Source organism: Triturus cristatus, chromosome 7 (assembly GCF_964204655.1).
Source record: "Triturus cristatus chromosome 7, aTriCri1.1, whole genome shotgun sequence".
NCBI classification, from domain to species: domain Eukaryota; kingdom Metazoa; phylum Chordata; class Amphibia; order Caudata; family Salamandridae; genus Triturus; species Triturus cristatus.
The window spans coordinates 535,797,150-535,818,681 of record NC_140590.1 but is presented as its reverse complement, the minus strand read 5'-3'; the positions used below and the strand labels follow the sequence as shown (position 1 = coordinate 535,818,681).

Here is a 21,532-nt window from a genome sequence, read left to right as displayed (position 1 = left end):
GTGTGCAAACTACATGCACATTCAATCTTTGGCCTCGCTGCAGAATGCACAGAGAGATTGTCGCATGTGCGCTAAGTGTAACTGTTGCAAACTAAGAGATATGCACATGAAGAATTTCAGAGAGATGTGGGAAGAGAAAGGGCATGAGTGTCTAAGAGAGGGAGAGACTGTAGAAGAAAGTGGTGTGAAGGGGTGACAGGTGTGTCAGAGACTCATCTAAGGCCCCTACCCCTCCACAGACCACAGTAATGTTTAATTCACTGTCACATATTTTCAGAAATGAAACGTTGTGAAGTCTAATTATTCACAACAAAATCATTGTAGTTATTTATTTATCTGATACAGCTAACAAGCCCTGGCAAAGTCAATACGTCTGACTTGTTTCAGGCGTATGTGTTAATTGTTCTCTCGTATGGCTAGATACAATAACAAAAAACTCACAGTAACAGAAAACCGCCAAAGAGGCACCCACATACTGGTCAGGTGGCATGCTGTGTGAAGTACAGGATTTTAGCCTGCATCATTTAAACCAACACCCTTAACTGTGTAGGCCACGCCTCTTGGAAAGTATTACTAGTTACACTTTTTTGGCACACCCCTTGTGCATCGATGAAAGACCCAATGTTGGAGAAAGATGGGCGAGAGGCAGAAAAATATAAAGAACTTTGCTTTTCCTTTTTTGTCAAAAAAATATCCTCCATTTACAACTGTCTTTTTTCACCATACCAGACCAATGAAGCACCTGTACTTTGATTCTCAGGAGAGGTACACACATCAAGTTTAGAAATGTTCTTGACGGCTTACTTCTGAAGAAAGGACCATTGTGTGGCGCAGACCACAGTTTGCTCTACTGTCTCCATCCTAGCTGGAATTGTCCGCCAAACGGGATGTAGATAGTGGTACAATAATACTGCACTTTTGCCATTTCTAAGCACTGTAAATAACAGGCATTACTATAACCCAATGTAGCAGCCTCTAGAGGATGGAAGATTGAGTCGACTTTGCTGGGTATAACACCCATGGCCTGCAGACTACTGCATATGCCAGAACCAAGTATTTAGATCACTAAATCTTTTCGTAGTGCCCGTGACCAAACCTGAGCTATTAAGGTGGCATATCATCTACAAGTGAGTGCTGATTCTAATGCACCACAACTCTCACGCCATCGCCCAACTCTTCCTTTCCCTCTCATCTCATTCATACATTTTCTATACCCAACGCCCACTATACTTTGTATTTTCTCACAAAAGGTTGAACGTGATAATATAATTTTAATTTGAGTGAGTACAATCTGACTCATGTAAAACATCTCCTGCCCATGGACAAGAGAACCCTCCGTTCCTCAATGTGAAGGAGGAAGGCTTGGAGGGCTCCAAAATAGATGTGGTGTGAGCATGGTGATCTCACTTGGGAAGACTGTAGATTGTGAACCACTTTGTTCAAGAAATAGGGCACTACATTTCTCTTGCACACAGTTTGGTCAGGGGTATGTGACACCAAGACATCCAAGATCCTTTGGAATCAAAGTTCCTGTGTCCTGAAAATGATTCATTCGTTGTAATATATTGTATTGCAACTTTTATATAGTGCTTCCTACTCATATGTGGGGTGCCTGGATACCATGGTCATGTTTACATGGTAGAGATGGGTGGGGTGGAGATTGGTGGCAATCGGAGCAGTCAACATGTTCAGAGACTCCGGAACAACTCCATCACCGCATTCCAGCCGTGGTCCCTGAAGTCTGGAAACCCTTGCAGACTGATTGACAGTGAGTGTATGGAGCCCCTGCTCATTGCTACAGCACTTTCAAGATTGCAGGTGGCCAGTATTAGAGTCAGGAGTGGACGGAGGTTTACCTTCGTTTGCTGCCAACGTAAAGATATTACTAGTAAAAAAAACCTTTGTAAATAGTAAACATTCATAAACTTACACAAAAGTGCAAGTTTACCTTTGTGAATCAGACCCACACATTTTGCACTAATCAGGTGATCCCAGCTTGAGCCGTAGGAATGAAGGCAGACCTACAGATGTCAATGGAAAGTATAGAGTCGAAGATGACATCAATAGAGGGTATAATGGAGAGCTCAAAGACTTTTGTTGTGTCCATAGCATCACCACAGGAAGACAAATTGGCACAGAATGAGCATGCTACAACCATCCTAAGGTTGATGTGGGAGGCACCCCTTGCTGATGCGGAGGACATTAAATCAGTCATCCAGGGTACTTTTGGTTTAAAATTGAGGTAATGGGGAAAAATGCACAGGGTCCAGTAAGAGAGGTCAACGCGCTCAAGAAGGCTCCTACTGGAAGAAAGTTTGGTGGTGCCACTCTCTTGCTTGAAATGTCTACATGGCAACAGTTTGGGGGCATCATCAGAGCTTCATTTGGGTCATAAATCCTTGACATTGATTTGAAGTAGGGTGCACATATTCCCTTTAACTTAGCTGTGTGACTCAACTGAAAAGACAGGAGGGTTCAGATCATTAAGATAAATCATTTCAGATAGCTTGGATGCTTCTCTACATTTCCCACCATACTCAAGGTGCAGATAGAAGACAGAGGACACATCTTTACACACCCCTATGTGACAAGGGCATGCCTAGAAGCAACCTAGTGATGATATATATGATGGTCTTTGGACACTTACCTAATGTGGGTCAACAGATCACCTTAAACACTATCCTTTTTGTAGTTAATAGGCCGAAGTTGTACTTCTGGATTACTCAGACCTATCTGACATGTGACAAATGGATGTTTCAGTGGTACTGGAAAACTGCCCTCCAATGGGTGGAATTAGTGGGGGATTTCCCCAGCCTAGTTTTCAGAGTCGCCTTTATAAATGTAAGGTTTCGAGTTAGTTTAAACATTGCTTTCTTGGTGTCCACAAATAAAAAACAGTTGAAAAAAAATGCCTAGAGTCGCCAAGACCTAGTAGTGATAATTAGTGCATCCTCAAACTATACTCCACCACCATGGCACCTTGAAAATTGCATACCATGGTATTGCTCTCTTACTCGTTACAGAAGCATGCACACTACCCATTCCTTCTAGGAGAGGAATTTTTTCTACACTCTGTAATCTTCTTCTCTCCCTTCTCCGTTACACCTGACTTTCTTATCCTCAACCTGAGTAACTACTCCTCCTTAATAATCCTCTCTGAATTGAATACTCCTAAAGTCTTACCTACCATGGCCACCAACACATAAACTGTAACCTACTCCTATACAGTACCCATACTCCATGTAATAATCTAAATATAAACTAGAATGGCCATTATAAATGTAAACTGTAGTCACCACAAAAAAATTAAAAATGGCAACTCTACTTATTCTGGCACTCTGTAAAGTGCAAGTGTTATATTCCATATAGCTCCCCTATTTTAGGCTCAGGTAACATCATAACCCTTCACCTATATTCTCCCCTACATTACATACATAACGGTTCTTAGGGACTGACCTTTTACCTCGATACGACACTGAACACAGAACGCGGGATTTTCCCTGGTTAAAGCCTCATACATTTTGCATGAGGACTCTTGGAAGCACAGCAGGACCACCATCTCCTGTATGATATCTATGTACAAAGTTCATTCCCGACATCATCCTAAATCCGACAAAGTAATACAGCGAGGTAGAACCCCAGGGAAGACTTATGGGTATATATACATCACATCTTGCTAGGACAGGCAGAGGAGGCCAGGACTTCCCGGACAACACACTGACCAGAGACGCTGAGGTTCCTGCATGCAGATACTCCAGCTCGCAGTGGTCTAACAGCCCTGGTGGGGTGTCCAACCCGAGACCAGGATGGGGTCCCACAGTCTCCAAAATCCAGGTAATGGGGTTGACTTTTTCCTATAGGGATTCTTGGAATAACACCTACACACATGCTAAGTACACTTAGGTACATCTAGTTAGGAAGGCATCATAGGTGTACGCACTTTTTATTAACATGTATTTTATATACTCATATGTATTCATGATTATTGCAAGATGGTAGAACTCTATCATCCTTTTACTTTCAAAGTGCTTCTAATCATTTATATCTGTTACTGTCTAGTGGTTGTTGCAGCTCATCTATTTTACACTAGAATAACAACTGTTCAATAAATGCTTATTGAAAAACGTAAGCAACATGGCTGGTATTAGCGGCCTACACACCACATCCTGACATTGAAATGATGCCAGGAGGAGACTTACTTACACTTCATAAAGAACTAATTGTATTGTACCTCATGGGTTACAGTTTCCGCTGCCAAATATACCAGGACTCATGGTATCCCATCGTTAGCAGTAATACCAGATGTATTAAGACAAATACAGAATGAGTATGGAGCAGAATCTGCTCTAAACTTAGGGATGAAACTACTCGGTAATTTTGCCCAGGTATCAGCTATAATATATATATATTTTTTTTTAAACTTTATTTTTCGTTTTCAACAAACAATCGTAATACTCCCCCCTCCCCCCGACATCAGAGCACGGCAGTACATACAGGTCCAATCAAAAAAACATGTATACTTCTGTGGTACCTCAAAGTGAGACATGGCACAGGCCATAACATGTGAGTAACTGGTCCAGCCCCATTCATAATCATACAGGAGCAGCCTCGCCGTCATCGCCCCCCCTCCCCCTCAGAAAGTAGCGGGGAATACAACTCTCCACTCGTTCCCTCCGACTCACTCTGCGACCCTCGTCCCTCCACCGCCAATCCCTCCATACACAGAGCTCGCCACGCCAGAAGGTCCTCCTGCAATTTTTCGTCCCTCCGAGAACACTGCATGTGTGTTTCTTCCGCCAGCGTCCATTCCCTCACATCCCTGAGCCACGTATCAAGCTCCGGGGCTTTCCGTCCCATCCAGGTAATTGCGACCCTGCGCCTCGCCAACACCAGCATTAACTGCAGCAATTTATAGGCTAATTTCCGTTTCCTTGGCTTGGGAACCAGGGCTAACAGGCAGTGCAGGGGTGTCCGTTGGATTCGGAGGCCAGTGGCAGCCGCGATGCGGCCTACCGCTCCTACCCAGAACAGCTCGACCAGTGGGCAGTCCCAGGCCAAGTGTAAAAACCCCGCCCCTGCCGTGCCACACCGAGGGCAGTCGTCGCCCCAGCCCGTTCCAAATCTACTGAGCGCCAGCGGAGTAAGATATGTGCGGTGCATAAAGTTAAAATGGCTGACCTTAAACCGCGCATTACAGGACACTCGCCTCGTCAATGCTCCGATTCGCGTACGTTGCCCTTGCTCTAATGGCTCTCCCAAGTCCGCTTTCCAGGCCGCCCACGCCGGAGGCTCCGGAGGAGCCGAGTTGCGTTTCATCGCCGCATATAACAATGCAATCAATCTGCGGCCCCGGCCGCACGTCAAGATTACATGAAGGGTCTGGGTCATCGAGGGCAGCTCCGGGCACTGCGGCCAGACCGAACGCACCACCGCACGCAGCCCTTGATAATGTAGATATTGTCCCCCACGGAGGCTATAAAATTCCTCCGCTTGCTCGAATGACAGGAAGGTGTCCGAGGGGTACAGATCTGCCAACACTTCGCAACCCCCCTCCTTCCAGTCCCGGTAGGACACCTGGCATTCCAGGTTCACCATGGGGGCCAGTATCCAAATTGGTAATTCCCTATGAAAGGGTGCCACACCTAAGACCCGCTCGATAAACCGCTGCCATACCTGAGCCGTATGTGTCACCACATAGGGCAACGCAGCATCCGCCCCCAACCCTCGCATCAAAGCCAATTGAAGGTCTTTTGCCGTAGCCCTTCCCGCCAATAATCGCGTCTCCCAAATGTCCGTGTCTGCAAACCATCTGGCTGCTGGGAGGAGCTGCGCTGCATAGAAGCGTGGGGCTTCCAATCCCCCCTCCTCATAAGCGCGCACGACCGTCCTGAGGGCCACCCTACTGCGTCCCCCCGCCCAAAGCAGGGAGGTCAGCAGAGAATTGAGGGTCCGGAAAACCCTAGGAGGGAGAGGGCACAGCGTATTCTGAAGGACGTACAGCGTCCATGGCAGCATCACCATCTTGGCTACAGCCAAGCGTCCCATTAGGGAAAGCGGCAGGGCGTTCCAAAACGTCACAGACTGCCGAAGTGAAGCGATTACCCGATCAATATTCCGTGCAAGCGCCAATCCCTCCGTGGCGGTCACCTGAATACCCAGATACCGGAAACTTGTTTGTTCCCAGCGCAACCCAAGCTCCGGCAGGTCCGCATAGGGCGTTGCATCAAAGCCCGAGAGCGGGAATATAAGAGATTTGCTGCGGTTAATTCTCAGACCCGAGGCCTCCCCAAAACGATCCAGGTGGTGCAGCAAGACTGGAAGTGCCTCCGTCGGCGCCCTCAAATAAAACAAGGCATCATCTGCATAGAGCGATATGACATTACGCGTATCCCCCACCTGGATTCCCCATTGCTCCATTTCCGCCCGGATCATGACGGCGAACGGCTCAATCGCCAGCGCGAAGAGTAGCGGCGAGAGGGTGCATCCCTGTCTCGTGCCCCGTCCCAGCCGCCACTCCTCCGATCTCGCAGCACCCAGGTTCACCCTCGCCCTCGGTGCGCTATATAAGATCTGTATCCACCGGCGAAAGTTGAGCCCTAGGCCCACCCTCCGAAGGACCTCCTGTAAGTACGCCCAATCCACGGTGTCAAACACCTTAGCTAGATCGATGGAGACCAACACCGTCCGCTCCTCGCGGTTTCGCACTTCATGCTGAATGTGGTTCAGGCGTCTAAGATTCATCGCCGTATTCCTCCCCGGGATGAACCCACATTGGTCCCGGTGCACCAGATGCGCCATATTGGGAGCCAGCCTGGTGGCCAACAGTTTTGTTAGAATTTTGACGTCCGTATTCAGCATGGTGATCGGGCGGTAGGACGCCGGGTCATACTTATCCCCCCCTGGTTTGAGGATCATACAGATTTCACCGTGGGCCATGGTCCGTGGGAGGTCACCCTTCTCCCACGCCGCATGGAACACTTGCAACAGAAGCGGGGCCAGCTCATCCGTGAACTCTTGATAAAACTCTGATGGAAATCCATCACTGCCTGGCGATTTAGCACGCGGCAAGCGGGCCAGAGCCCCGCGGACCTCCGCCAATGACAAGCCCTCCTCCAATCCTTCCCGATCCGAGTCCGCCAGAGTCGGCATACTCAGCCCTTGTAAATACGGCAAGTATTGGGCCTCCGAGATACCTGGGGCCGCCTCGTACACCTTCCGCAAATGAGTTTGGAGTACCCCCAGTATTTCCTGCTCCGAGTAGACCACGCGTCCGGTGGCTTCCCGCAGGGCCACAATACGCTCAGGAGCCTGCTCTCTCCGCAGGATCCATGCCAACAGCCATCCCGATTTATCCCCCTCTCTATGGAGGCGCTGCCTATATTGGCCTAGAGTGAATTTGTCCAATCTATCCAAGGTGTCCTGCACCCGTGCCCGAGCCTCCCTTTCTTCCTGTTGTTGCGCCACATCGGGGTCCCCCACCCTCTGGATCTGTCGGAGAGACTCTTCCTCTGTTTGTAGATCCCGAAGAAGTTGTTTCCGGACCCCGTAGGTGAGCCCCATACATGCGCCCCTCACCACTGCCTTCAGGGCTTCCCACTTTGTGCCCACTGCTAGGTCTCCCGCTCCCCAGTTGAGAGCCACATAGTCCCCTATGGAGGCCGCTACGCGCTCCCTCCCCACCTGGTCTCTGAGGAGGTCTGCCGGCAGCCTCCAAGTTCTAAGATGGACCACCGGAGATCCCCACTGGACCACGCAAGCCACAGGCGAGTGATCCGATAAAAAGCGAGCCAAGTGTGTGACCTCTACTGACATACCCCGCCTCTCCTCCACCACCAAGACCCGATCCAGCCGACTATAGGTGTTGTGCGTGGGAGAAAAGCAGGTGAACACCCTCTGTGTGGGGTTCTGTTGACGCCAAACATCCACCACGCCTATGTTTGCCATCACCTTTCGGAGCTGGTCCGTCATGCGCGGTTTCATCCCCTCGCGAGGGGGCGCCCTGTCCAGTACCGGATCCAGGACACAATTAAAATCTCCGCACCAAAGTATCGGGGTCCCCAGATCATAAGTCAAGACGTCCTGCAAGACCCTAAAAAAGGCTGGGTCATCTATATTGGGCGCATAGGAATTCAAGATAACTATTTCCCTGCCATCCAATTGCGCCCGGAGGAGCAGGTATCGACCTTCGATGTCCGCCTCCATATATTGGATGGCGAACGGCACCCCCGGTGCCACCCAAATCAGGACCCCCCTGGCGTATGTAGAAAATGACGCATGAAACAGCTGTCCCCGCCATTTTTTCCCTAACTTCTGCGCCCCTTCATCCACTAAATGGGTCTCTTGTAGGCATGCTATCGATACTTTGTGCCGTCGAAGGAGGGAGAGGACCCTGTATCTCTTTGTGCATGTACCAAGCCCCCTCACATTCCAGCTCAAAAACTTATATCCCATGTTCCTCTAATCACCCTACCCTGCCTCGCCCAACCCGTCCCGACAGAGCCCCACTCCGGTACCTGACCTGCAATATAACTGATGTCAACAACTTTCCCCATCAACTTCCCCCCCAACAATAACCCCCTCCCCCCACCCACGAGCACTATGCCAGCAACAACCAAACATGCCCATATGCCCTTTCCCCGCTGGTGCCAGGACATACACAGCCACCCCATTCACACACCCAAACTAGTCCCCCTCACTCAAACTACCACTCCCCCCCACCCCGACCCCCGTTCTGACCCCGTTGCCAATCATGCATACCAGGCACAACCTGCCCGAATCTCCTCCATGCACCCAATCCCCCCACCACGACTCCCTCCCACCCCACCCCTCAAGGCCCACAGGAACGGCCAATCCCTCCCGGGTTCATGCCATAGCCCCACCCCTCCTATTCCAGGCACCTCGACCACGGCTTGTGTCCTATCCCCTCCCAGAGTCTCCAAGCCTGGACCACCTGTCGCATCAAGAGGGCTCCCCCCGGCCAGGAATCCCAACCCCCACAGTTTCCGGGATCACCAAAGTGGCGGCCAAGATCTCTCCTTCCGAGGTCAGCAGCGTGTCCGGGACTAAAATGTCTTCGGGGCCCGCCGGGCTCACTGTTGAGGGCTCCGGCCCCTCCGCCGCTCCCGCTCGCCCCAACTGCAGAGCCCCGTCAGCTCCCACTGTCACTCTGCCACCATCCTGGCTGGCCGCCGGCCCCGATAAATACCTGCGCCTGTTGGGTCGTTTCCGCGGTGGCCGCATTCCCCACGCTCCACGGGGGCCTCTCCCCACTCCCGATGGGACATCTTCTCCCCGGGCCTCCAACCCTTCCCAGACCTCTCCCGGGGTCTCGAAGAAGTGAGCCTTCCCCTGACACAGGACCTTCAGTTTGGCGGGATAGAGCAGCATGTATTGCAGATTCATCGCCCGCAGTTTCTGTTTCACCCCCAGGAATGACTTTCGTTGCTCCTGCACCTGCTGTGTATAGTCCGGGTATATGGAGATCCTACTGTTCTCATACGTAAGATTCGCCACCTCCCGCGCCGCCTTTAGAATACAGTCCCTATCACGGTAATTAAGGATTTTGGCGATGATGGCCCGTGGGGGGGCCCCCGGTCTTGGCGGTGGCACCAGCGCCTTGTGCGCCCTTTCTATCACAAAAACCTCTGACAGCCCCCTGGGGCACAGGCACGTTCGAATCCAGTGTTCTAGGAACCGCTCCGCGTTCCCATCCTCCGCCCGTTCCGGCACACCAACGACCCTGATGTTACTGCGGCGTGCCCTCCCTTCCGCATCTTCCGCCCTCCGTTCCAGGGCACCGGTCGTTGCCTTGAGTTGTGCGACGGTCTGTTTGAGGGTCATCACCTCACCCTGTAGTTGCTCTATGTTCCCTTCTGCATCGGTCACTTTATCCGCAACTTTCCGGAGGTCTGTCCTGAGCAAATTCACATCGATTGAGACCGTTTCAATTTGTCGCTCCAGCACCGAGTGGGATCCCTGTATTGCCTTTAGCAGCTCCGCCTGGGAGGGCTCCCCAGGGTCCTCTTCCGCCCCGCTGAGGCTCGTCTGCCATGTGAGCCGCTGAGATGGCTGCCGCAGTGTGGTATATTGCGTTATCGTATTCGGCTGCGTTGAGCGAGACATCTTACCCTTCGTCATCCCCAATGCCGCCGATAGCGCCCAACGCCGCTGCGAGGCCGTGCCGGGGTCCTAGGTTGCCACGCTCTCCCAACCGGGCGGGGCGCTCAGGCGAGGTCAATGACGAATGTCCCCGGGGGTTACACTGCCTCCCCCCGCCTCCACTCCCGGGCATCACTGCCCGTGCCCAGCGGCCGCTCCCTCGTCCGTCCCCTCTGCGGTGGCAACTCGGTGGCAGGTTAAATATCCGGAGCAGGCCCTCTCCCGGCACCACGCTGCATGCTCCGCCGCTCACTGCTAGGCCCCGCTCCCCTCGCAATGGCCAGGCCTCTCACCTCCGAAGCGCCAATGCCCTCGCAGCCGGTCCAGGCGTCGCCGGCCAGTCCCCACAGGGCCTCCCAGCGCTGGGGCAGTCGTAGGAGTGGTCAGTACAGTCCGGTGAGAGCACGGCCCAGGGGAACCTCCAGTGTCCCCACAGCGGGGTCTTCCCCAGTCTCTGTCGCAGCTCTGCACCGCAGGACCCCCCGGGGCTCACGGGACCGGGCCCCCACCGCCAAGTGCAGGCGCTATGTACTCCCCCGCAGCAACGGCGCCGTCCTCACTGCTACTCCGGTCGGGCCCGTCAGCTCCTCCTCTCCATCTCCTGCTGCCACCTCAGGCTCCGATCCACGGGCCTTCTCTCCACACTCCTCGCCAGGCTACCGTGCCCACGATGGCGGTGGGCCGGAACCGACACGCCAGCCTCCTCGCTCCACTCCACCACGGCCCCCAAGCCTGCCGGCAGTCCCCTATGCGCCCGTCCTGGCCTCCCGCAGCGTTCCGAGGATGAGCCGCCCTCCAGGCAAGGCAGCGGACCCGTCACCCCGGGGCATCCGCCATAGTTCGCGGTCCCGCTTCCCCCGGCGTTCAGGAGTCGGCCTCAGACCCCGGCCCCTCGTCGTGCCGTATCCAGGCTGGGGATCGTAGGGACTGTCCTCCGGCATCTCCTCTAGGGGCTCAGACAGGCTCCCATCCGTGAGCCCCCCGTCCCCTCTCCGCACCAGGATGTCGTACTCAGCAAGGGAGGTAGGCCGGGTCAGACCCGCCAGCCGCTCCGCCACGCACCGACGCGACCTCTGGGTGATCGGATGCCCCCGGTACACCCGTCTCGGCCTCCCGTGCCAGCCCGAGGACGGGTCCCCTCCCGGCCAAGGCGGCGGCCTCCCCGCCTCCGATCCTCCGCCGTTTTCCGTGCACCGGCCCTCTCCAGCAGCCGGGAGTAGGCCCCAGACCCCGGCCTCACGCAATCCAGTATCCGGGCCGGTGAAGGCAGGGGCCGTAGCTCGGTGGCACCGCAAGGTACCCGCTCCTCTGCGCTCCGAGGGTATCCCCGGACCTTAGGGGGTTGATGCGCCCTCCAAATGTCGGCACAGGGGCTCTGGCAGGATCTTTGTCACAGGATTTTGGGGTCAAAGCATCGGGAGCCGGTGGAGCTCATGTCCTGTCGGCCATGCTGCTTGGCCACGCCCCCCTCAGCTATAATATTAGCAAATATTAAGGGGGAAGCAGCATTGGTGGCAATCCATCAACTCCTAAGGGAGTTCAGTCCTTTACAACAGGAACATGAATTACCCAAAATAATTGAGACTGCATATGCAGAATTAGGCAGAGACAGTGTGGGGGGAAAACAGTAAAACCTCAGCTGATGGGTGGTCCTGAAAAGGACACCTTCAAGCAGGTACCTGCTTCTTCTAAAAAGAAGTGGGACAATAACAAAAAACAAAAGAATATAGAAAATCGGTCTCAATCTAGAGGTAGGTCTCCTCCACAGGACCCTCCAAAAGGAGGTATAACCTTAGGAATAGGGACAATATTAGAACATCTGACAGGTATCAGGATACTGATACACGTTCCTCTCGTTCCTTTCAGGGTTCAACGAAAAACTCAGAGAGGAAAGGATGGTCAGACGGACAAGAAGAGCGTACAAAGTCCAGAGACAAGCAACACGCTCCAGACTACACTTCCAAAAAAGAAGAAAAACCTAAAACAAAACCTCAATTAAAAAAAAAGAAAGTGGCAGGTCTAAAGATCAGGCATCCCCAGAATTCTGAGGACTCAACTACTGAACGGGGAATGGGCTCTGACTATGCTCGACAGTGCGGCAGAAGTAACAATAGCTCGCCAGCACCTGATGGAATTTCTGGTGACAGTGGACTTGAATGATTATATCACGGTGGAAACACCTGATACTAGGGTAAGCGCCCCACTTAAGTCATATGAAATAACACTCCAGATGGAAGGGCACAAGCCCAGGAAAGTTAGAGGTCTCTTTTGGGAGAACTTGACGTTTGGCTATGACATTCTTTTACCTGAACAAGATTGGCCGCCAGCATTCGTTATGGATTGCCCTGGGTTGAAACAGTAATTTTGCCAGCTTTTTCCGACCCTGTTCCCAAATATCTAAAATACACATATGCACAGGATTGGGCCGTGGCCCTAGCCCCTGCATTATATCAAAACCATGTTGGATGGGATGAGGATTCAACCCACCACATAATACCATTGAAAACTACTCCGACTCCACAGAGACAGTATGCAATAAAGCAATAAGCTAGAAAACAGGTCAGGGAGATCTTAGATCAACTTGAACACCAAGGAGTGATTGAAACTTGCACCCCTCAAATGAATAATCCTTTGTTTACCGTAATGAAACCTGGCAACTCAAACCGTCTAGTTTTGGATTACAGACATTTAAACACTTGCACAAAAACATTTGCAGTACAAAATGCACAGTGCCGCATTAATTAATAACATTGTGCGGGAAAAATACAAAACCACACTTACATATCGAATGGATTCTTCTGCCAAAATATAGAGCCTGAAAGCAGGTATTTAACAGCATTCTCTGCATTAGGCTCCCAGCCTCACTTCTGTCGGCTCCCCCAGGGGTATAAGAACGGCCCCGGCGTTGTTCTCAGCCAGAGTAACTGAATTACTTCAAAATTTGGATGAAGAGGCATTGTCCTATGTGGATGACATTTATCTAATGGATGATGACCTGGAGGAACACTTGACCAGAGTGAATACCATAATATTGGGATTCACCTCTGAAGGCTATAAATTTAATTTTAAGAAATCAAAGATAGCCCACCTCAATGTCCTATTTCTGGGATATGAGCTCTCAAGTGAAAGAAAAAGCTTAGCAGCTAACTTTTTAGAAAAGTGCGCTCTGCTCCAAACTCCAAATTCAATGAAAAATGTACAATTAGTACTGGGATTCCTGAACTTTGGCAGAACATACATTTTGGATTACGCAGACCCGATTTTTCAGTTAGGCAATGGACACAGGAACATACAGATTCCCTACGTTCCCCACAAGCGGACATAATAGCATCTAAACACTTAAAAACACGTGTGAATGTCCACAACCTAGAGATCTGTATAGTTGCAGGTCAATCAGGGTACACCTACCTAACATACAATGAAGGTGAACCAATAGCATACAAGTCACATTTGTACACAAATGCTGATCTGCGTTTCGCATCAACAGAAAAAATTCTGACAGCAGTGCAGACTGCTGTAGTGAGAGAAAGAGCAGTGGTTCAGGGGAAGAGAATAATTGTTGTGACTCAAGTACCGGCCTTGGAGGCTGCGACAAGAGCAAGCGTCCCTAACGCAAAAGCCTTACATCTGAGATGGATACAATGGGCTAATTCTCTCACTGCAACAGATGTAGAATACAGGTACAACCCAAGTCTAAAAACACAAGCATTCCTGCAATACGAACAAGAATATCCTCTCCCAAATTAAATAATGCCCCTAGATCAGTATGAATACATAATTTACACTGACGGATCTGCTTAGCCGGCCATTGGAAGTAAACAACAATACAGCGCCGCATGCTCAATCATTAAAGGACACATGCAGGATGGAAAATTTCATCCAAGTTGTACAAAAACACAGTCTCTAGGTGATTGCACGGCGCAGCTAGCAGAATTAAAAGCTCTGTTACTGACACTGGTAAATAAGGATCGAGTATCCCCCACACTAATTGTGTGTGCTTCATTTTACTGTGTACAGTCGTACAATGAGTACTTACACCACAAAATGGGTTCAAAGATGCAAAAGGTGGCACAATTAAGCACAAAACATTATGGGAACAGGTAGTGGAGTTGAAAAACGAACTACTGAGAGCTCACGTGATACACACATTGTGTCATTAACGTGATGGCGTTCACGTTGAAGGGAATTCATTGGCTGATGAAGCCGCAAAGGGAGCTTTACGCACAGCTTCCGTAGCAGCAATCACTCGTTCAAAAACGAGAATAGATGGTGAGATTACGGTTGCAATTATTGCTACACGCAATAAATCGCCACTTCCAAAAAGATTTCCACTCAAGTACTCCTACAAGTTAGATGCAAACAAAGTTCTTGTATGTAGATATCAGAAGATAATATTGTTCAGGTAAATGCCAATACCACCGGGGGCATTTTTTCTAGGGTGGTTCTCCTTCTCCGTAACAAGTATTGAGGTTACAAAGAGGTACAACAAGGTAATAGCACACATTTTCCCATGTTTTGAGTTGCATAATTCAGAATATTTTGGTTTTTGCTTATTGGTATTACCTTGCAAAATTCGCACAGGGAAAAATGCTGGATTGGGGTAAAATGTGAGCGCTACTTGTGAATCAAGTTTGGGAGGAAAACCCCAAAACCCGATCCATAATAAGGACCTTAGACTTATGGTTGACTTCCTTCTTGCTGTGTCTACTTAACTGTTTTGCCTTAACTTGAACCTTTGAGGATCCCGATCTTCACTTTGGGCACAGTATTTGCTACATTCAGAGTCAGAAACAAAGAGCTCTTGCACTTTTTCCGAGCTGGGCTCAAAAAGGGCATGTTTATCAGAGAATGCTACTTTCTCCTCTCTAGCTTATTTGAGACCTTGATGAACCACTGTCAGAAGACAAAGTGTATAGCGCCCAATATTTCTCCCTTCAAGTGTCTTTGGCTTGAATGAGCACCCGGACTGGCAATGGTCCTTGGCCCGACACTTGGTGGACTCTCTATGTTCAAATATTCATGGGAAATGTCTGTAACACCTAGACACAACTTAAATGGAGTATTGTCCATAATCCACAGACAAACCAGTTTATCACTGCCATAATGAAGAAAAATAATACATATCATAATCTTACCTTTTCTGTTGTGGTTTCCAAACACAGCTGTCCTGGTTTGAAATGTTAATATCTGGTGTCCAGCCAGTGGCTTAAAAAATGGTGCTTAGGCATGGCTCTTTGTGGAACACTGGTTGATAACTTGGGGTATCTCCATAATTGCTGAATATTGGCACCAGCAATGTCATTTTTTCAAGTAATAGCAAGCACACTTTCCAACCACCCGTAGAGCAGCAGTAGCCAAAGAATGTAAATCTACATGACTCATAATGCGAAAAAATGGGGAAAATGGGATCTTGGAGTCAACTTTAGAAACCACATCATGGTACATGTCCTTGGCAGGCTGGTGAGCCTGCAGTAGTTTCCATTGTTTGGGAAGAAAGCAGCAGTAATGTTGCATTTTGGTTTTGGGTTAAGATCTTAGCTTTAGAGCATAGGGTTGGCTTAGAGTTCAATATGTTGAGTCTGTGTTTAATGTACCATTGAGCAATTCCATAAATTGTTTTCTGTGTTGTGGTGAGGAACTGTTATTTTTTTTCACTCACTTCAAGACTGACCATTCGATAGGAAACACCAAGGTAGAAGAGTGGATCAACAATTTACTAGATGAGACCATCCCCATTATCACCATAAAGAAGGGAAATAAAGAAAAATCAACACCGTGGTTTAACACTTGCCTAGTCTCCCTTAAAGATAGAAAGTGGAGATAAGATTATGAAGAAAACCTGAAACTTGCCTATAGGTTGGCAACTAGACAACACCAAAAAGGCTCAGGCATCGTATTACGAAGCTTTAATGGTTCAGGCAGCTAATGCCCCAGAGAGCTCTTTTATACTGTTAAGTCCCTCACCATCTCTAAAGCAGAAAATCTGATGCCCATGCCTGCAGAAGCTCGCTGCAATGAACTTACAGCATACTTCCAAGACAAAGTATCTGCTATCTACAGCGAGTTACAAAAGACAAAGGAAATTTTACCAACACTCCCAGAGACACACACCATGCTGGAGAAGGTATTAAATCTCTCAAATTTTCCCATGATCACCACAGAAGCAGTTCCAGACTTATTCGGAAAAGTTAAATGGGGCTTGCCTTTAGACCCAGCCCCACATTATATCCTCCTTCCTGGAGCATGAGAAATGTTACCCATTCTCCTAGATCTCCTTAATTTATCACCTTTCACTGAAACAGTCCCCCAAGCCTGGAAGCATGCAGTGGTCAAACCGCTGTTACAAAAATCTAATCTTGACCCTGCCTGTCCTGGGAACTACAGACCCGTATCTCCACTCCCAGGCATGAGGAAAATATTAGAGAAGCACATCAATCAACACCCCTCTCTGTTTTCAGAAAATAACTCTCTCCTTAACTCCACCCAGACTGGATTTCATCCAAAACATAGCACAGAATCCGCTCTATTTGCAATCATGGAGGAGGTAAAAGGGATGCTAGACAAATGAGGGTCTGGGGCCATCATCCTCCCTGACCTGAGTGCAGTGTTTGACATGGTTGATCACGATACCCTTGTACTCAGGATCAGGGAAATAGGAATAAGAAACGGTGCTTTAAAGTGTCTCTCTTCTTTTCTAAATGATAGGTCCTTCCAGATCTGTGAACCTCCCGTTATTCAGAGGTCATCCCCTTGAAGTGTGGGGTCCTACAGGGATCTACACTTAGCCCCACACTCTTCAATATTTATGTGCGGCCACTGGCAGACATCGTCAAGGAATTTGGGCTGTCAATCGTACCCCATTCGTCTGGCCATGTACATCGGTAGAGGATCAAGGATGCATGTGATGACCTATGCGTCACTCAGAAGTCTTCTGGTAGCTATGCACTATATAAAACTGCAATACCATACATGCCCTACTGTCCCTTTCACACGCAGAAGACTTAACCAGCTGTTTCACTAGATCGGGTGACCAGCGTCAACACAATCAAAGCTGGCTGACAGCCATAACCCTACGAATAGGGTCTCACAATAATTATTAACTGCATATTCTGAATACTCGTCTGCATCACAGAATAAAGAATCTGCTTCATGAGGAAACTTTAATTAAATGGAATTCTGGTCTCTGTTACCCTTGAGACCATCTACTAATATTTACCTCCGGGACAGAAGTACAACCGACAATAAGGACCGTAATCATAGGAATTTAGCCCTGAAGAAGTTGCTGTGTACTTCATGGTAGCGACGAAACACGTGTTGGCTAGGCTAAGACTCACCAAGGAACGCACAACAAGGACAATAAATCCTGGAACCCCACAGAGCAGTGGATGAACAGCGTTTTTCCTTCCTACACTCATCACTGTACCAACTTAATTCTATGTACCACTAGCGTTTGCAGGAGTCTAGCCATGTACATCGGTAGAGGATCAAGGATGCATGCGATGACCTACGCATCACTGGAAAGTCTTCTGGTAGCTATGCACTATATAAATCTGCAATACCATACAATTGCACTGTCGGCACTTTTGATGTCACTTAGGAAGTTTGTCACTATTTAGTATCAATATACACCTGAATATCAATTTCATAGCCATTTATATTAAAACTAACTAACTAATCTATCAACAGGCCTCAATATTCATTTGTTGACTTACTATTGATGCAGACACACAGAAAAAAATAGATGGTTCGCATATGGAATATAGGGTCACTGGGCCCGATTCACAGAACTAACTTAAGACAAAATCCTAAACTTACTACCATTTTGGTATTCACAGAAGGCACTTACTCATTTTGGTATTCACAGAAGGCACTTACTCATTTTGGTATTCACAGAAGTTAGGACTCCTTACTTTAGGACTCCTTACTTTAGGACTCCTAAATGCCTTCTGTGAATACCGAAAGTCTTAAAATTAGGATTTTTCTCAGTTTAGGAGAGGTACAGTTAGGACTCCTAACTTTCGGACTCCTAAATGCCTTCTGTGAATACCGATAGTCTTAAAATTAGGATTTTTCTCAGTTTAGGAGCAGTAAAGTTAGGACTCCTAACTTTAGGACTCCTAAATGCCTTCTGTGAATACCGAAAGTCTTAAAATTACGATTTTTCTCAGTTTAGTAGTAGTACAGTTAGGACTCCTAACTTTAGGACACCTAAATGCCTTCTGTGAATACCGAAAGTCTTAAAATTACGATTATTCTCAGTTTAGGAGTAGTACAGTTAGTAATCCTAACTTTAGGACTCCTAAATGCCTTCTGTGAACACCTAAAGTCGTAAAGTTAGGAGTTTTCTCAGTTTAGGAGTAGTAAAGTTAGGAGTCCTAACTTTACTACTCTTAAACTGAGAAAAAATCCTAATTTTAAGACTTTTGGTATTCACAGAAGGCATTTAGAAGTCCTAAAGTTAGGACTCCTAACTTCTGTGAATACCAAAATGAGTAAGTGCCTTCTGTGAATACCAAAATGGTAGTAAGTTTTTTAGATGTCTGTATAATTGAATGTGCTCGGTACATGCGTCTGTATGTGAGTGTGTGTGCACAGATGTGTGAGAGGGACAGGTACGTGTATGTCTAAGAGGCTGTCTGTTTTTGACAATTGTTTACGTAAACATATGAGCACGTGTCCTTCACATGTATTTGGGCCCAGTTCATTTGCAATAGCACCACTATCAAGTCAACAGCATTATACCACTTACCACATCTAAATCCATCTCGAGAATATCTTTATCTGCTTTCTTGTCTTCCAACTTCTCCAATGACTGGTAAAGAATCTGACGAATAGAGATAGAAGGAAGCACAAAGAGGCCATTAATTTCTTGATATTTGCAAAATTTCACAAAAAAGTTGGGCCATAGTGGCAGACTGCTCCACGTGTTAAACATAGATTTATGAAGGTGCAAATATATGCTTTAGTTGATCCCAAAACAAGATAATCTGGACATGAAAAGAACTACAGAACAGGTTGAATGTCTCTAGAAGCATTCATTTGCCTCTGTTTCAGCGGGTGGTCCTCAATTTCCCTCAGATCACACGCCCACACACATGACCGTTTACACACGCAAACACTCACACTAATATCCTGGTTTCTGCTGCTTGTAATCACCCTCCTCTAATGCCAATACTTCCTCCACCCTATGTTCCTGCTTCCCCCAACACATACATCAATGTGTCTCTGTTTCTGCTGATGATCCTCAATGAGACTTCCTGTTGTTGCGTTGAGCTTCTCACACTCTTCTTGCAGCTGATGGATGGTGTTCTGGATACGATTGATCAACTCTCCCTCCTGAAACAAAGGAAAGGAATCATCAGTACCACCAGAAGTGATTCACATTATGGAACCTTTCAGGCCAAGCCTAATCTGAAGAATACCCATTTGTAACCCAGTGAACACCTCCCATCCGCCAAGTGTGACTCTCTGAAACACTGGATTTTATTCCTGATCAGTGATCTGCTTAGATACACCTTTGTCTCATTTGCACATAAACAGAAACAGCCCTATTAGTGATTCTTTTCCAGGGAAACATTAATAAAAAAAATGGGGTCTCATTGTAAACAAAGGAACTTACTTACACACACATAAAGATCCCTTCAGACACATGCTGATCTTTCTGTAACTCATTGAACCACCTAGACTTACGATTTTAATTCTGTAAACCAGAGGTCTACCTCGACCAACCCCCTTGACCTGCAATCTCGGTAAACCAAGGAAGGCCTCAGAATCCTATTGCTATGTTATCCACCAATGGAATACTTAAGGAATATCATTGTATCCAATGGGAGTGGCAGCAGTGCTAAAAGATACGTGTGGATAGTGAGTGCTGATATGAACCCTGTTGTAGCAAAATAAAACAAGAATTGGGTATGGGTGTCACAAGAGTCAAGGAGGTGTGTGGTAACAAATCTTACACAGAGAATATCTTTATAATACATTTCACACTTAAAGTCATTAAAAAAACAGAACTTCAGTTATGTCAGTACAAGTGCATCTTTTTCCACTGATGTCTATGTTGCTGGAAAATATGCCTACAATATTGTGAGAGTTATGTTTTAATAGTGGGACGCTGCGCCTACGGCAGACCAAAGTTTATGTCCATTGTGAAAGCGCAGAAAATATCAGTCTACTTTGTAAGTCCAAAAAGTGGAGCATTGTCAGAGTTCCGTGGGTGTCTCAATAGTGAGATGGCAATGCAGAGAGCCAGCTATGGTACAGACACACCATGACAGTCTGAATGTGGCATACCAGTGTGGGTCAGTATACTGAGGTATATTGTGAGGGTCCAGTTCTTTCCAGTGTGGCACAGTGTATCCAATGGGTACTGCTTCTTCTTTGGAACACATGTTTTTACCTGGTGTGCTCTCATGTTTTTGGACTCGGAGCCCAGTTTTTTCAAAGGCACATGCATGGTTTGCTGTTATAAAGAAAAAGTCCTCCTGGGCCATGTTCCCTCTATATTTTTTAACTCTTTGTGCAGCAAACGACCAAACCAGATTGAATATGTGACTTGAGTACTTTAGGAATTTTCTTGGGCTGTTTCTAGCTTCATTCATCTGGGCACCCACCAACCATTTCTTTGCTTGACAGATCTAGGTCTCATATGCAATGATTATATTGTTCTGTTTTGCAAGACTGCCCTGGGAGCTGGCTTTCTTCGAAGTTGTGTTTGCTTTCTTTACATCTTGTTTTTAGATTTTGAGTTGGCAGTAGAACATGCTTTTCAGTTAAATTGGAGATTGTGTGAAACGAGTGTTCCTGCTCTGGGGATATGAAGGATAGGGCGTGAGATGGAATCTTTTGTCTTTTGCTAGACAGACGTGTTTTGGTGTGTCCTTAGTCAGTAGTGGTCTGTCTGAGGAAAGTTGTCCATGGTGTATGAGATCATTTAATTTTGCATCTCACAGATTACTTTAAGGACATGACTGTGAGGAAAGGTAGGCTCTCTGTTACAAGTATTGGTTGCCCAGAAACACTACCAATGTCACTGTCATTGAGAAACACATTAATGGTATAATCTCACAATTTCTTGAGGAGAATAATACTTTGCACCAATCCCAGATGGGGTTCCGCCCTGAACACAGTACGAAGTCCGCTCTCCTTCTAGTCACTGAGAAACTTAAAATGATACTGTACCAAGGGGGTACCGCCTTTATCTTTCTTCTTGATCTAAGTGCAGCGTTTGATACTGTTGATCACAGAATCTTGATACATAGACTAAGAGAGATCGGGATTCAGGATAAGGCCATCTGATGGCTGTCCTCCTTCCTAAGTGAAAGAACCTTCCAATGCATGGAATAAGGCCTCTTTTCGGACACCTTCAATGCCC

The 21,532-nt window shown here is 47.8% G+C and overlaps 1 protein-coding gene across 3 annotated transcripts in view; it reads right to left on the bottom strand.

The window, feature by feature from the left end:
- QRICH2 (glutamine rich 2) overlaps positions 1-21,532 on the bottom strand; it is a 450,378-nt gene that overhangs the window by 173,216 nt on the left and 255,630 nt on the right. For all 3 annotated transcript variants that reach the window (XM_085616929.1, XM_085616930.1, XM_085616931.1), the window contains exons 10-11: positions 19,372-19,494; positions 18,908-18,982 (exon numbers count right to left, since the gene is read on the bottom strand). In XM_085616929.1, coding sequence (XP_085473055.1) covers positions 18,908-18,982; positions 19,372-19,494 — 198 coding nt within the window. The remainder of the gene's footprint in view (positions 1-18,907; positions 18,983-19,371; positions 19,495-21,532) is intronic.